Source organism: Ptychodera flava, chromosome 12, assembly GCF_041260155.1.
Source record: "Ptychodera flava strain L36383 chromosome 12, AS_Pfla_20210202, whole genome shotgun sequence".
Classification (NCBI taxonomy): Eukaryota; Metazoa; Hemichordata; class Enteropneusta; family Ptychoderidae; genus Ptychodera; species Ptychodera flava.
This window is the reverse complement of record NC_091939.1, coordinates 38,950,992-38,968,813: the sequence shown is the minus strand read 5'-3', so window position 1 is coordinate 38,968,813 and position 17,822 is coordinate 38,950,992. Positions and strand designations below refer to the sequence as shown.

General features: G+C 35.7%; 1 protein-coding gene across 1 annotated transcript in view; it reads right to left on the bottom strand.

Moving 5' to 3' along the window:
• Positions 1–296: 296 nt before the first annotated feature.
• LOC139145838 (uncharacterized) overlaps positions 297–17,822 on the bottom strand; it is a 26,907-nt gene continuing 9,381 nt past the window's right edge. The window contains exons 5-17 of the mRNA XM_070717252.1: positions 15,251–15,424; positions 12,790–12,873; positions 12,169–12,294; positions 11,446–11,576; positions 10,579–10,719; positions 9,558–9,655; positions 9,138–9,351; positions 8,512–8,642; positions 7,625–7,731; positions 7,021–7,123; positions 5,147–5,292; positions 3,287–3,464; positions 297–2,694 (exon numbers count right to left, since the gene is read on the bottom strand). Coding sequence (XP_070573353.1) covers positions 2,569–2,694; positions 3,287–3,464; positions 5,147–5,292; positions 7,021–7,123; positions 7,625–7,731; positions 8,512–8,642; positions 9,138–9,351; positions 9,558–9,655; positions 10,579–10,719; positions 11,446–11,576; positions 12,169–12,294; positions 12,790–12,873; positions 15,251–15,424 — 1,759 coding nt within the window. The 3' untranslated portion in view covers positions 297–2,568. The remainder of the gene's footprint in view (positions 2,695–3,286; positions 3,465–5,146; positions 5,293–7,020; positions 7,124–7,624; positions 7,732–8,511; positions 8,643–9,137; positions 9,352–9,557; positions 9,656–10,578; positions 10,720–11,445; positions 11,577–12,168; positions 12,295–12,789; positions 12,874–15,250; positions 15,425–17,822) is intronic.

Here is a 17,822-nt window from a genome sequence, read left to right as displayed (position 1 = left end):
TTGTAGAAATTTGAGTCTGACTATCTGTCCCCCAGGTGCATTCTACCTTAATGTCCTGTGTGTTATAGATGTATCTTTACAATAAAGTATATTTTCAGTTCAATTCATTTACCATAGTATAAATTCATTGCTATAATTGTACTTCAGTATGGATGACATCACAGTTGTTTAAAAAGACTTTTAAATGCTGGAAATTTTAGGACAAAATGAAAGTGGGTACCAGTTATGAGATGCAATGACAAACTACTGCTAAAGGTACCGGTAAACAAAAGATGACATACACTGTGAACAAAAAATGCCTTAAATATAATTTATTGAGATCATAAACATTAATTAACAGAGAGATCTGATCTGTCAAAAAAACAACTTTCCAAGAAGATTTCATTCATTTCAACGTACAAGTACTTCAACAATTGGGTCAAGCTATGACTTGTCCAGAGAAATGCTCAATGGATGGAATACTACTGGTAGTGCGCCCTCTAAGCTACAGCACATCTACGCAAAACAAGACTCTTTGATGCAAAATTGTACATACATGTACATCTAATGGTATAGGGCTGACAGAAAGAAATGTTAAGAAACCGCGAAAGTGACATCCAAGAGCATGTGAGTTTTGGGGGTACACTGAGAATTGTTATCTTCGAATATGACCAGTAATATGTAGGCATGGCAAAGCAGATGGTACAAGGATGGACTCTATATACTTTAAGAAATAATGTACCCTCTCCTGACATTGTTGCTATTATTTTATATTCTTGGCAATGCCAGTGAATTTGTAGATGTAGACAACATCTGAAGCCAAAATGCTAAATAAATTAGATACATTATCAGTAATAATCTTGGGGATGACGCGACGTATCAAAATTCATCGGTATTGAAAAAGCTGTTATATACTAGATTGTACAAATACATACAATGGTGGGCCACATTGGTATTTGCCTTCACCAAAGTATTGACATCAAAATTCTAAATATTAAGAAACTCTTGTTATTCTAAAGCCATCAGAGCTGCCTATACTGCACATTTGTATTACTGTGATTTATATAATCCACAATTCTTCTAACTATTCAAACAATTGATTGATCAAAATCTGCATCTAAAGTTATTACTGTTGTCGTTGCGCTAATCAGAATATACATTTGTACATACTTTACAAGCTGACGGAATTTATCCAAATTTTTCAGAAAGAGAAAATAAATCTGTTATCAGGATTCTCACCATGGGAACTGAAATGAAAGATAATCCTTACATTTGAAACAGAAATTCTGAGGCAAATAATATCAAAGACATTCCTTGTTTTGCATTGGATTGCCAAAAATCATTGTCAATTGGCTGCAATCTATGGCCAGACTAGCCCCTAAATTGCATTGTGTAAAGGCAATGTAGTGGAAATCACTACTCATATTTCATTTATTAGTATTTCATTTACCTTTGAAAATTACATTGCACAATATCTAGATTCTAAGTTTTTTGAAAATGATTCCAAAATATAAACTTTTGTGCGCTTTAATTACATATTCTAAATTTCTGATCAGACCCAAAAATAAACATTGATTAGAACGAGTTCATTGAAACATGTATGGAATCAATGTGTTCATTGAAACAGGTATGGAATCAATGTGTTCATTGAAACAGGTATAGAATCAATGTGTTCATTGAAACAGGTATGGAATCAATGTGTTCATTGAAACAGGTATAGAATCAATGTGTTCATTGAAACAGGTATGGAATCAATGTGTTCATTGAAACATCAATGTGTTCATTGAAACAGGTATGGTATCTATGTGTTCATTGAAATATCAATGTGTTCATTGAAACATGTATGGAATCAATGTGTTCATTGAAACATGTATGGATAGCTATTGTCGATGCTAAGTCAGCCATTCTTCTTGATAACACTGGCACTTTTCAATGTTTGTTTTTGCTAAAGAATCTATGTACGGTACCCTATTCTCTCATATCAATGATTGCAGGTTGAGGTTTTTATCAAGGTTAGAAATTTCAAACCAGAGAATTCTTCCTCAATCATTGAGGAACTACAACCTTTAAAAAGTTCTAAAAGTTGATAGATAAAAACAAGTATTTCTGGATGGACTTGATTGAGCAATGTATATTTGCATTAATTCAAACCAAAAGAAAATACAGTGACTTATGTTTTAATTTTCTTAATTAATTTCAATTATCTGGTCATATTGAAGACAATCAAATACTTTGACCCCACATTCAAGTATAATCTGCAGTACAAAGTCTTTTCAACTGAGTCAGAACCATACTTGTTGAAATATTGGTAATGTTCAACATTAATTGTGATCTATTCAAATACAAAAACACACATCATCTTGAGTATGCAGATGAAATCCCATTAACATTCCTTTTAATCTCTCTACAAAAAAAACCACATTTTTTATAAAATCCAGGGTTTCAGCTGCCTTCAGGTTCAAGAAAGACATTCTCTGCCCCAGGATTATTGTACTCTCATCACAAACACTGAACATCAGATAGGATCTGATACCATGGCAGTCTTCTTCACTATGGCAGTTCATGACTTCATGTTTTTCACAAAGTTTGTCAAGTTGTGTCTAGTCTAATTGTCCTTAGTTTACATCTATCTGCCAGAATACATGCAGCATCGTTGCCTCCTCCACAGTAATGAGAAGATGAAAACACAGTCAGTAACTTGCCTCGTTGCTGCACCTGGTAAAAAAATGCAGGAAAAAATTATGAAGTTTGCGTAAGGCTAATATTATTACAAAGAAATGGCAAATATGAATCATACTATGATAAAAAGGGATGTAAAATCACTTTCATTCATAAATCCTACAAAAAACCCAGAAATGTTCAAACACTAATAGTCAAAATTTCAGAGGAATGGCTTTGAGGAAATGTCTTCAACTAAATGCACTTTGATCAAAAAACTTTTTACTTCAATTTGGGGGTGAACATTCTGTCATTTATCATTAACCATAATTTTATTGGTTTTAGTTTTACTTTAGATCTAAAAATTGATACATAGCTATAAACAAACAAAGGCTGAATTGCAGTGAATTTCACATTTCACATAGATTGTTGACCAGTATACAATCTTGTTCGGCATTTGATCTTGGTTTTGTAGCTATAACACTAGCCCTGTCTACAACCTAATCATAGAGTTATATCACCAAAGAACATAAAGTTGTTGTATAGTAAATGTAAAACCTGCAGACATACCACCCTGTACCATTTCCATGAAGAACACAAATATTTAGGGGAAAAACTACCAATAACCTATTGCATCAATAGTATTTACCTGAAATCCAACCTGTTGTACTTCATGAGCTCGTATCACATGTGAAAGGTTGTTCTGCTCAAGAAAGTTTTCTAATGCAGTACAGCTGAACACATGAGCTGTACCTCGTCTTTTGTTGAATCCAAATCCCCCATTATCCTCTAAGCCTTTGAGATCTTCAGCGCTTTGATCTTCTGACCTGCAAGACATTTTCCAAAAAGTGGTGATTTCTATTGAAAACAATCCATCTCTTTCAAAGCTTGTCTAGAATGAAGACACGGAAAGTTTAAACATAGGGCCAAAGTCCCTGAAGCTACTATAGACATGGATACAAAATTAAGTATTTCCTGACTGTATGAAATTATCTCACTAAGGTCATCCTAGGGACTTGTAAACCAAGCACACTGAAGAGACAAATGTTTGAAACTTAAGAAGTTCAAGGTCATCAAAAGCATTATAAGGAATCATGTAACACTTTCATTGCACTGTTTACACAGATTGCATAATTGCTATAAATAGCACATGAGGAATCTTACAGCCCAGCTTTACCATAAAAACCCTATCACTTTGACCACTCTTTTAATTGACCACTCTATTTTTTTCCTCAAAAAGTAATTTTATTTTATCCTTACCAAGTCAACTATAAATGGAAATTAGAACTTTCTCTATCTCTATTTATTTGACCAACCTATCATGACAAACTATTATGAGCAATTTCTTTTAGATAACATACAGGGAACAATAAATGACGGTTCAGAACATGTCAAAGTTGGGATTCAGGAAAGTTGCCTTTACATGTTTTAATCCTCCAAGATGGCAAGCATTTCACTATGAACTGTCAAAAAAAGTTGAAATTTCTGATAATTCTATGCTAAAATTATTTTGGCTTTGATGATTTCCTAATTAATTCAATTATTTAAAATCATATTAATTATTTTTTTCTGGGTGAATTGATAGGGTTTATACAGTACAAGAATTACATACAATGTAAGTCAAATTTTGACCAAAAATGACAAAAAAATTCCTTAAAAATACACATTTGCATATTTCATCACAATTTGAACAAATCTAAGTTGGGTTATCCCTAGGGACCTGTATATCGAATAACAAAGCTCTCTGACCAGCGGTTATGAAGAAGAAGATTTTTTACCAAAAACGTCTTTTTTGGCATTAATTTGCCTATTTCCAACAATATCAAAAAATTAAAAAAAACAGTTTCTCAAAATCATATTTTTCATCTACACAACAAATATCAAATCAGTAAGTACTGCGGTTCTCAAGATATTTGAGTGAACGGACGCCTCACAAACGGACATACATACATACATACATACATACATACATACAGACTGACGCCGGACGCCGGACGGATACCCATCCAAATAGCTTCTACAGACTATAGTCCATAGTAGCTAAAAACAGAACGAGAGTCCAGATAATTGAATCAGTAATGTTGGTTACATTAGTTTGGAGGCAGATTAACCCTTTGAGTGCTGTAATTTTCCCACCAAAGTTTTAGTGCAACATTTTACTAATTTTTCTGAATTTTTCTGAAATTTGTTTGATAATTTTTGGCCAAATGTATATTACATTTCATTGGCTACACTTTTTATCAAAATTTTAGCAAAAATCTCAAAAAATTGACAGGGATATATAAAGGCAACAAAACTTGACTTTGGCGATCAAAGGATTAATGGATTTTTCAGTCAACTGGTTATATACATGATACAGATATTTGTTATTAAGAGAGTCACAGAAAGAGGACTCTCTCCACATGAACACATGTTGACCTGCCAATGGAAACTTCAATTGTGAGAACAACAGATTTGACACAAGAGACTGATGATCATTAACAAAAGTTACACACATATAACAAGCTACCTGATTGGATCATTCCACATTAGTTCCCATGCTAATGGACTCTGGGTCTCTGGGTCTCGTAGAGGTTTAGGTATTTTATCAATGCATTTGAAACAGTCTCCGGTGTAAAGTTTTGCATCAGGAATGCCACCGTGTACACAGAAGATCTGAAAAGGTTTGAAAAAACATTAAAAAGTTACTAATGAAATGCAAAGGGAAGCAACTTTGTTGGTGTATCTGTTGCAGTAAAAGTAAAATGTTTTCTCTATTATTTCATTTGCATTCACAGTGGAATCAGTAACAAGACTGAACACATTGGAATGGTAGCCATTGGAGCAAATTCAATGTCATGCTGTGTTTCAGGTGGTTAATTGTAATATGGTATGAGGAAGAATTAAACTGTATATACAGTACCTGCTAACATTTACAATCAGCTGATATCTCTCATGGAAATGGATCATTGACAAGAAAATGAAAACTTGCATGTAATTTTAGCAAAATGTGTTATACATAGTATATGCTTACCTTATCATCATCACTGCAGCTAGAGTACATGCTTACCTTATCATCAACCACTGCAGCTAGAGTAAATGCTTACCTTATCATCATCACTGCAGCTAGAGTACATGCTTACCTTATCATCAACCACTGCAGCTAGAGTACATGCTTACCTTATCATCAACCACTGCAGCTAGAGTATATGCTTACCTTATCACCAACCACTGCAGCTAGAGTACATGCTTACCTTATCATCAACCACTGCAGCTAGAGTACATGCTTACCTTATCACCAACCACTGCAGCTAGAGTACATGCTTACCTTATCATCAACCACTGCAGCTAGAGTTCATGCTTACCTTATCATCAACCACTGCAGCTAGATAGAGTACATGCTTACCTTATCACCAACCACTGCAGCTAGAGTACATGCTTACCTTATCACCAACCACTGCAGCTAGAGTACATGCTTACCTTATCATCAACCACTGCAGCTAGAGTACATGCTTACCTTATCATCAACCACTGCAGCTAGAGTATATGCTTACCTTATCATCAACCACTGCAGCTAGAGTACATGCTTACCTTATCATCAACCACTGCAGCTAGAGTACATTCTTACCTTATCACCAACCACTGCAGCTAGAGTACATGCTTACCTTATCATCAACCACTGCAGCTAGAGTACATGCTTACCTTATCATCAACCACTGCAGCTAGAGTACATGCTTACCTTATCACCAACCATTGCAGCTACAGTACATGCTTACCTTATCATCAACCACCGCAGCTAGAGTACATGCTTACCTTATCATCAACCACTGCAGCTAGAGTACATGCTTACCTTATCATCAACCACTGCAGCTAGAGTACATGCTTACCTTATCATCAACCACTGCAGCTAGAGTACATACTTACCTTATCATCAACCACTGCAGCTAGAGTATATGCTTACCTATCATCAACCACTGCAGCTAGAGTACATGCTTACCTTATCATCAACCACTGCAGCTAGAGTACATTCTTACCTTATCACCAACCATTGCAGCTAGAGTACATGCTTACCTTATCATCAACCACTGCAGCTAGAGTACATGCTTACCTTATCATCAACCACTGCAGCTAGAGTACATGCTTACCTTATCATCAACCACTGCAGCTAGAGTACATGCTTACCTTATCACCAACCACTGCAGTTAGAGTACATGCTTACCTTATCATCAACCACTGCAGTTAGAGTACATGCTTACCTTATCACCAACCACTGCAGTTAGAGTACATGCTTACCTTATCATCAACCACTGCAGCTAGACTACATGCTTACCTTATCATCAACCACTGCAGCTAGAGTACATGCTTACCTTATCATCAACCACTGCAGCTAGAGTACATGCTTACCTTATCATCAACCACTGCAGCTAGAGGCATTGCATCAAAGCAATCATTGACAGATTCCCAGAGTTGATTGCCGACAGTTTGTCCAAACTTCTCCTCACATTCCCTAAAATAGTAACAAAGATGAAAGACTCTTTTTATTATAAAGAATATAATATTGAAATGAAAAATGATTTAAAATCAGGTTTATTTTTGTTGTAACAAAATGGGGAGTCCAATATTTAGAGTTTGTAGATAAACTGCAATGTAACAATATACCTTGCGTGTTACAGATTTAAGTCATTTTCAAAATGTACCAGATTTTCACAGTACATTCTAAGATTTTACACATTAAGCTTCCTCTTAATAATTTGATGTGATGGCATTCATTCAATATGATAGCAATTTATGTGGTTTTGGATGAACATAACGAACACATTATGAGAAATTAACACGCACACAACCTTCCAATCTATGCTCTCCTCAATGTATGAATGAAATTCAATTTACATTATTGTAACTTATTGTGCATAATCTCCCATTGTGACCACAGTCTTGACTGATAAATTGGCATCTCATGAATCATGTTGTGTTAAAGAAAAGTTGTGAAGGCATGAAAGACAGCTACCTTTGAAAACTGAACATGCGTTGTACAGTTCTGACTTCATGGTTACCACGGATCAGAAAAAATTTATTGGGAGCAAGAAGCTTCTGTGCGAAAAGATATGATATAACCTGTAAAAGAAATTGATGTGTGTTTATCATTAGAACTCTTAGCCTGGACAATTATGTCATCCAAATACAGTTGAAAATGTTTACTGCTTGATAATTGATAACAGCTTTCACTTTTGAATTTCACATTTGACCTTGTTTTCTTTATTTTGTGGGGTTTAATCCTGTTTCTCCTTAGTGGTATTTATTTCTATGGTTTGTCTATGGAGCCTGGTAAAAAGAGGATTAATCTGTTTATGTAGCATGCTCATTTTATTCATCCATTCATTCATTCACAATTTACTGTAGAACACTTGTTTTCTTATTTAACTATGTATCTGATAATGTAAAGTAATACACATCTTGAAAATGCAAGATTTAAATGTTTGCTCAAACTTTACTTGAGGAACTCTTTCACAAATAGGAATAACAATGGTGGGTCACCATGAAAGTTCTGGATTAGTGATGCTAGTTGCCTTTAATAAGCTTTGTGAGATTTGAAATTCAAAATGGCCACCAACAATTCTTTGAGTAAAGTCTCGGGGAAAAATTGTATTCTCAATTTTAACAAGACATGGTAGTAGAAACTTCTTTTTCCCCGAAGGTTTCTAAATTAGTTATGGACAAACTGTAGACCATAAAATTGTAAGCTTTGGATGGTGCGGAAATCTTTGTGGAAGAAGCATCTACATGAAGCTGAAATTGACTCTAAATTTCTTTTTTTTGGCTTATAACCTCCTTGAATGCCTAATATTTCATTGTGAGTTGAATGAAATTTGATTGATAAAATTGTACAAAGCATACCTCTAGACCATGATCTCCTCTGTCAACATAATCACCAAGAAATAAGAAATTGGCAGGAGTCAGCAAAGGTCCCATTCTCCATAAGACTTTCTCAAAACACACAAGATCATGGAAGTTTCCATGGATATCACCTACAAAAAGAGAAAACGTTTTAAAGAAATCTTAAATGCCCCCCCCCCCCCCCAAGCTGAACTTTGAAGATACAGCAATCTATACCTGTCTGAAGTTTTCTCTTACCCTGAGTCAATATTTTAACTTTTGGACTTTGCTGATAGAAAAACTTTACCATTGGTTGAATTTTATGTTTTTCTTTCAGTAAAATGGAACAAAATGTAGAGAAATTTGTCAAACATGAACTTGTTTAAAGGATTTGATCCTACAAGCACAACAACTGTCATATTCTTATGAAGGTGCCATTTTCCATTCAAGGAACTGGAAGTGTAAAATAACAACTAGAACTGACCAGCCACACAATAACCTTGCATGTCATTTCCCAAATGTACATCACACCAACATTCCAGCAGCTTTTGAAATACAAATAAACAAACAAACAAACAAACAAACAAACAAACAAATTAAATGAGAAACCAACCAAACAAATAAAAAAATAAATAACCCAGACTGACCTAGTATATATGTTGGAGCACTGAGTCTGAGTAACCTTGATTCAGCTGCAAACACTTCTTTAACTTCCCTACATATTGCTAATAAACAACGAGCTAAGGCACCTCTGTCAACAGCTCCCCAGCTTAATGATTCTTTGGTTTGTTCAGGAACTGCTCCTTTTATTGCTCTTTCAAAGTATCGTAAACCAGTCAGCATTTCGTTGGGATGTGACCGCTGAGTACAGAAAGAAAAGTTTAATCAAAATATACTTCCCTAATTCTAATTTTGCAATACACCACATTGTTACGTTTTCTCGCAAATGTTGAATTTCGATGTATGGATACACTAATGACACTTCATTGAATCATAAGAAAATATTTGAAAATATAGCAAAGATGAATAAAGCTGCTTTGATTTGCAACAACATTTGTAATACTTACAAGATTGAAGGCATCTACTGACGTTGTTCTTTGAAATTTGACTTTATCACTGTCAAGATCCGATTCTGATAATGTTGATTTCGTAACAGCTGATGTACCTGGCAACATAAAATTGCATAATATGCATTATGATAGAGACCAACTGAAACATGTCAATAACACTGTCACTCCCATATAGTTTACAACACATGCTTAAAAATATGTGAAAATGCTTTAAATTCTGTCATCCAAAATTTGCAGGTCCTGTACAAGTTTTACATGGTTTCACACATTGGAGATTTCATTGCAATTTGCAAACTTTTACATTTCCTTGTAATTGAAGATATCAGAACTTGGTTATCCTAGAGACTTGCATGCCAAATTCCAAAGCTGTCAGACAAGCATTTATGAAGAATGTTTTTTGACCAAAAACACAAAAATAGCCTTAAAAATACTACATTGCACATTTCAAAATTTGAACACATCTTCGTCAGGTCATCCCTAGGAACCATAATACCAAATTTCAAAGCTGTAAGATAAGTAGTTTTGAAGTAAATTATTTTTTGACCAAAAATCACAAAATAGCCTTGAAAAAGCTATATTACAGATTTCATTACACTAGGTCATTCCACGGAACATATGTACCAAATTTCAAAGCTCTTGGATGAGCAGTTCTGAAGGAGATGATTTTTTGGCTGTATGGTCACATGACTAGCATCATACATGTACTTGTGCCTATATATGCAAATGTTTTTCCATCAGTTTAAAATTTTACAAGCCATTGCTTCACTTGGCAACAGGTAAAGGTCTCTTTCTAATATTTGTAAAGTCTCAGATTAATGCATACACACTTTCATTTGCATAAGGTCTGTTTAATGGAAGGCCAAGCCCAGCTGTTTCAATGTGAAATATGACTCAATTGTGTTGTTTATCAGATAAACAAAAACATTTCATGTTGACCAATCTTGCCGCAGGGAAATAAACTTTAACTGAAGTCTAAACATTGTTTGTGACTATGTTTACACTGACACTCTGTGTTTACCTTGAATATCCCAGACAGCGCTAACATCAGACAGAGTTCCACTTCGTCTAACTTTGACAGAATGGATAGCTAATTCATACTTTGCTTGGATTGGTCCTGGTTTCATCGTAAGTCCATTGTCAGATTCACTGCTGTCAACGCCTGGCCAACAAAATCAAAATTTCCATCAAAGGGTTTTTAAAATAAACTGTAATATACCACTTTCTTTTTTATTTTGAATAGGGTGTTGATACCACTGAATTCTCAATTTGCCATTCTAGTAAGTTGTATAAACAGACAAGTCTACTCTTCTTTCAGTGACTTATGTTCAGTCAACTTGAAGTTGACTGGTTTGTTTTCAAGATGTCAATGACACTAAACATATAGAAAAAGTCCTAACTGAAGGTTATTGTCACAACCTTTGACCCCAACTGGTGGTCTCAAAGTCTGCGATGATACCTTTGTAATAAATAAATATTTTCCAAGGGGATTTCAAATAAAGTGATACTGTCAGGTGTTGGTAGTGAAGAGTGGACCTCAATCCTGTCATCACTGAAAAATTTCATTGTAGAATTTTTGTATTCTGGAACCAAGATGGGCCTATACAAAGGAAAACTGGGAAGGGTTGTTGAAAACTTAAACTATTTACAAGGCAAGGATAACTCCAGAATAAAAACTTTCCACATCATATCAATAGACATCAAACTAAACTTTCCAAACAGTATCTTACCACACTCATATCAACAGACATCAAACTAAACTTTCCACACAGTATCTTACCATCAGCACTCATATCAACAGACATCAAACTAAACTTTCCACACAGTATCTTACCATCAGCACTCATATCAACAGACATCAAACTAAACTTTCCACACAGTATCTTACCATCAGCACTCATATCAACAGACATCAAACTAAATTTTCCACTTTTATTTAGATGAGCAGCTTTCATTTTCCTTTTGCGTTTGTTATTTTCATCCTGTTGTTCCTCCTCTGTATCCACGGAATCTGCACGACTGAGAACAGGAAATGAATGATGGTCAATATTTTATCTGGAATATGATTTTGTATTCCACAATATGCTGTCTATTTTCAAAATGTTTTCAAGGCTTTATAATCAAATAATACTAACTTTACAATGTCAAAAACATTTATTGTAATTGAATGATCAAGAACTCAATTTCTAACTTTCCTCTATGATCACTATTTTGTGACACAATACAGGAGATGTTTAAAAAGTTATTGGTCAGCACTTTTTCTTCCCATTTTCCATCAGATTAGAGTATTATAGTTGACACTCTGGATTTTTCTGCTCCTGGAAAAATTGTTCAATTGGATGTGTTGTCTAAAAGAAGGAAGTGTTAAGATGTTCATTGTCTTGTACTGGTCCTGTAAGCAAGATTTGAATTGTTTTGAAGCATTTTTGACAATTTGTTCTGAATTACATTGAAAGGTCATGCCATTTTGAAAACAAAATTAGTCTTTTGCTGAATATGATGGTATCGAAATCACTAAAGATGAACTTACTTCATGACAAAATGCCAAATCAGCCATTGATAAATTCAATAAGATTGCTTTGTGTTATCCTGTCACAATTACAGTACTCACTCTAGACGTTTCAAGGCTTGTTGAGGTAACCTTAAAAGTAATGAAGTGCCCCTGAACTTGAGCTGTCCTACAGCGTTTAAAAAATCATTGAGACCAAGATTGGCTTTGGGCTGTGTTCCAAAAACCCTGTAAACAGAGATAATGAATGCAATATTGTTAAAATAAAATGTGCTTGTATCAGGGGCACACTTAGTGTCTTTACATGTGAGTAAAGAGACATTCATCCTCCCTGCAGCTTTTGTCATTTAAATCTTGTGTTGAGCATGATGTTATAGTTTACTGTATAAACAGACCTCAAAAGCTGTGTATGTTGACAGCTTCCATTCCGAATTGACTTTGAAAATTGATTCAAAGAAAGTTTACAAATGTCAGCAAAAGTTAGAAACTTTTTGAGGCTCAGGCATTTGTAACGTCATTAAGAGTTTGTCTGAGCAAAATGTATTGAACGATTAGTCTCCATGGTGACTTTAGAGCCTGACTTTCATAATAGTGATAATAAGTATCAGTACTTTGCAGGTTCAAAGTCATTACTAGACTTCAAATCTTCGAGTGACTGTAATAGGGTAATCAAGTGTGACAATATTGATAAGACAGCGCCCCCATGAGACCATACTGACTTACTTTGCACTGGCAATGGCATCCTTCTCCAACACTTCATCCGTTACTGGCATTTTCTTATGCCTCCTAATATCTGATACCATTTCTCTAAAATATGAAGAATGTCTTCTCAGTCAAAATGCTTTCATTATTTGTTGAAAATTTCTCCGTTTATCAGATAGTTAATATCACTTTTTCAATGCACTAAAATTGCTAAAAGATTTTACAGCGGGATCATGAGCAGTAACAGCACACATCCATTGTCTTCAAATTATGATTTCTTACAAATGTTTGCAAAAATCAAGGAATTCCTGTTATCAAGCTGAGTCAGTAATCCAAACAAGACACTGAATCACTGAATAGTTAACTGTGAATGAACGTCTGGTTCTGCATTTTGGAATTCCTTCATAAGGACTAACCATGACTGTGTAACATATTTTGCACTCTAAGAAAATTCCAAAAGATGTTCTTGGGAAGCTGTTAGTTTGCCAAGTATTGCATTGAGGACGGGAGAATTTGATAAAAAATACCGTCAAGGACAGTGTGCTCATATTTGGTTTGAATTGGTCCATTCAAGAAATATTTAAACCACAAAAACAAGAATGACAAAAGTAAATACGATCTGAAACTTTAGGTACTGGAGGTCAACTTTAGCAACATGCACAGCAGAGGAATGTTTCAACACAGTCCCTCTTAGTTTGAGCAGGTCTGCCAATATGTAACAGTTCATGAACAATGACAGAAAATGACTCATAAGCTGTTTCAGTTACTGCCACCACTCCTACACATAATAGGTACACTGCATACAAATAGGTTAGAGATCATAGAAGCTCTGACTCAGATGTGTAGGCTGTTTCAGTTACTACCACCACTCCTGCACATTTGCAGGATTTCCCCTTTTTCTTACCTCATTTGCATATTTTTGACACTGACATGTTCATTTGAACAACGTCACATCTCAACCCCTGGGTCTACCTGTACACCAAATACTAAGATTGTAGATGTGGCGGTTTGGGAGCTTTTGCGTGTGAGGGACATACATCCGCACATACATAACAGACTATACATGCAAGATCCGAGGTACATGAATATTCCACTTGATTAAGGGTCAATTTAATACCGAAACAATGCTCATTAATGTAATCTGCATATTTGAATATCATTATACCTCGCATATTGCACTAATAGACACAGACAGACATACAGACGCCACCAACTCACCATATAAGCTAAAAAAGATGATGATAGCGCTCAAGAACTCACTTAAATTCAGAAAACTCCAGCATTCCATCATTGTTGATGTCATAGAAACGGAATATATATTTACAGCGTAGACCGAAAACGGCAAAAACTGACCCAAAATACAAAAATTGAAGATTTCATCAAATTTCACTATATCACACTAAGAGAACCCCAGAACCTGTATACCAATTATCAAAGGCATCAGACAAGTAGTTTTTGAGAAACACATTTTTTGACCAAAAATGGCAAAAATTGCACCAAAAATACAAAATTGCAGATTTCATCATAGATTCTGTACATCATATTTAGTTTATCTGTAGGAACCTGTATACCAAATATCAAAGCTGTCAGACGAGCGGTTTTGATGAAATAAATTTTTGACCAAAAATGACAAAAAATTCCTTAAAAATACAGATTTGCTAATTTCATCACACTTTGAACAAATCCAAGTTGGGTTATCCCTAGGGACCTGTATACCAAATATCAAAGCTGTCAGACGAGCGGTTTTGATGAAATAAATTTTTGACCAAAAATGACAAAAAAATTCCTTAAAAATACAGATTTGCTTATTTCATCACAATTTGAACAAATCCAAGTTGGGTTATCCCTAGGGACCTGTATACCAAATATCAAAGCTGTCAGACAAGCGGTTTTGATGAAATAAATTTTTGACCAAAAATGACAAAAAAATTCCTTAAAAATACAGATTTGCATATTTCATCACAATTTGAACAAATCCAAATTGGATTATCCCTAGGGACCTGTATACCAAATATCAAAGCTGTCTGACCAGCGGTTATGAAGATGAAGATTTTTTACCAAAAACGCCTTTTTTGGCACTAATTTGCATATTTTCAACAATATCAAAAAATCAAAAAAAGCACAATCATTTCAGGTCAGCCCAAAGTACTTACATGCTTATTTTTCATGTAATCTGCTCAGTGGTTATTGAGATTTTCAATTTTAACTGTTTTTACATTTTTTCACTTCATTTGCATATTTTTGGCAATGACAACTTCATTTGAACAAAATCTCATCTACAGCCCAACATCCATGTACACACCAAATATCAAGATGAAATGTGCAGCGGTTTTGGAGTTTTTGATGTTGACGGACAGACATACAGACATACAGACATACAGACATACAGACATTTCCCTAGCCTATAAGAATAGCTTCCATTGCCATATATACATATGGCTATGGAGCTAAAAAAAGATTATAATAGCGTTCAAGAACTCACTTAAATTCAGAAAACTCCAGCATTCCATCATTGTTGATGTCATAGAAACGGAATATATATTTACAGCGTTGTTCAGCGGGTGGTCCACCATGTGGAGTATGTTGCTGCATTGCAGCAAGACCACACAGAAACTCTTGAAACTGCAGATTGCCTCTGTTGTGAACATCAAAAGCCCTGTCAAAGAAGAACAAGATTTCAATACTTATTGTACTTGTTGTACTTGGGCCTCAGCCCAAGTACATTTGTTTTCATTCCGTGGGAAAAAACTGTAAGGTATAACCATTTCTGGCTGAGACCAGGGAGGGCAAAATGTATTGGCTTCATCTTTCTTGGCATAATAAATGGCGTAATGATGTTAACTGAATGGAAGTGCTGCTCTCAGCCAGTCTTGAATAAGTGAGATGTGAATATAAATGCTTCTCTATCTGAGTTCTGGCCACAAAATCTTCTGAATATAATCAAAATGTGCATCGAAATGCAACAATTAATGCACCCTCCGTTTCCTAGGCGATGGCACGACCCTTGCTACACCCAGTGGACGAGCCAAAGTGGGAGGGGTAATTTCGGTTTGGTCGAACAGGAGGGCTCGAGACCAGAATTTAACATTTAAACTTGAAACATGTTTAATCACTGACAAGATGTGGATTAGTGTTAATCAAAGAGAAAGTTTGAAAAGGAAAGGTTTTATATCCCGGACACAATGAAAAACATTACGACTGGAAACTGTACCCCCGGTTGAGAATAGTAATGCCCACAGCGATGGAGAACACTTATCCTTGAGCTGAGAAAACCAGACCATCATTTCGAAATAGAGCTGCAGATTCGAGAAGCTCGTTAAAAATAGCTAGGTACACCCCGTGAGGGGTGGTTTCGCGTCTTGAGGGCAAATTTCGCCTCCTTCATTTAGAAATCGTACGTTTGTTTTTCCAGGGGAACACATCATTTGACACAAAATTTGCATGAAAGGGGTCGCCAGTAAGCACGTGGTCAAATCTGGCATAAGAAACAATATGAAATGTTGGGTAAAGCCAGTCCAAAATAAACCGATTTGAACTTTTGTGTTTTGTAATTTATACCACTGCAGTAACATGACTTTTTTTTGACAACATCACACAATTAATACGTTTTGAAACTGAATACTCCGACGTATTCTGTGTCCCCTTTGCTAAAAAATACGGTATGCCGATTACCATGTAAGGAGATGATGACGTCAAGACAGATTTGTAGTGCGTTTGGTCTTGGATGGTGCACGAAGTTTTGTCGAGGTAGCTTGTGTATTTATTTCCTAAATGGGAGATATTAGGGTCGATCTAAAAGAAGGCCGAAAAATGTTATGATACTCTAAGCGAGCTGAACTCCAATGCGAATGGTTGGATAATTTGGAGGATGTCTAGACTGATCTCGTCTCATTAAGGTTATTTGGCGGTCAGTATTGAATTTCAACTGCGTCACAAGTTTGCGTCGAACGGTCAACGAACGATATTTTAGAAATCTGGAGACATGGCACATCGCAGTTTTATTTTAGTATTTTATATTTTACAAAAGATGTAAGAAGCAATGATTTTGTTGAAAATTCTGAAAAAAATATAGGAAGATTTGATCGCGAACACATTTTCACTTGGGGGTCAACTAGCCCTGCGTACGATGCTGTGTGTTCCGCTACAGCTAACCGCCCCGATCACCACAGCCCTGCAAAGACCCGTACGTTGGGTCGGTGACTTCAAATCCATTTTGGGACTTGACGTAAAAACTGTGCTCTCGCTGTCGCTCGTAACTTTCGTAAATTACGAACAAAAATGAAAATTTACGAAAAAAAATGAATGCCCGATCGGCCATTTACGAACGATTTTGTTATTTTTGAAGCCTGATTTTCGGTCAAGATTGTGAATTCCGGGAAATACTGTCATATCTCGTCTTTCAAAACCTACGCTGCCCCTATCATCAGCGCATCGACACATGGTGATAGCTGGCTTTGGACTTTGACCTGTAATAACATGAGCATGCGCGAAAAGGTTTCAAGATCCCCGGGTCTTGTAATCTCATAGTGGTGTCATGCATTACCACCCCATTACGGTAGTTTCGAGACACCCAAACACTCACATGCTGTCAACTTTCCGAGTGGACTGTTGAAGCGGATCGAGGGAAGCGGGCAGTTACAAATACTTTGGATTGATAGTATTCAGCTGGGAAAGAAAGTTGGGCATAAAAACGGCAACTGATATGAAAAAAATACGAAACAATGAAACCGCCGAGCTAGAAGAGATCAAGAACAGTCAGCCTGAAAGACAGTCGAACTACAGCAGAACTGCAGAACATGTACTGCAGAGTGTTTTTCTGTGCATGGAGGTGGAAGCGAGCCGGAAATCTTAGATGTCATAGATTTGTCATTTGACGATCTGCAAATTGAATTGTTCAGTCAGCTTGCCAATTTTAATAGGTTTCCTTCAAAATATTTTACAAGAAACTGTCTCAGCAAATGTTATGAATACTGATAGTTTCTATGATCCAGAGAAAATGCTGTGCACAGTCCCATGACCAAAAAGTTATCCAGACAAAAAATAAATGACGATCA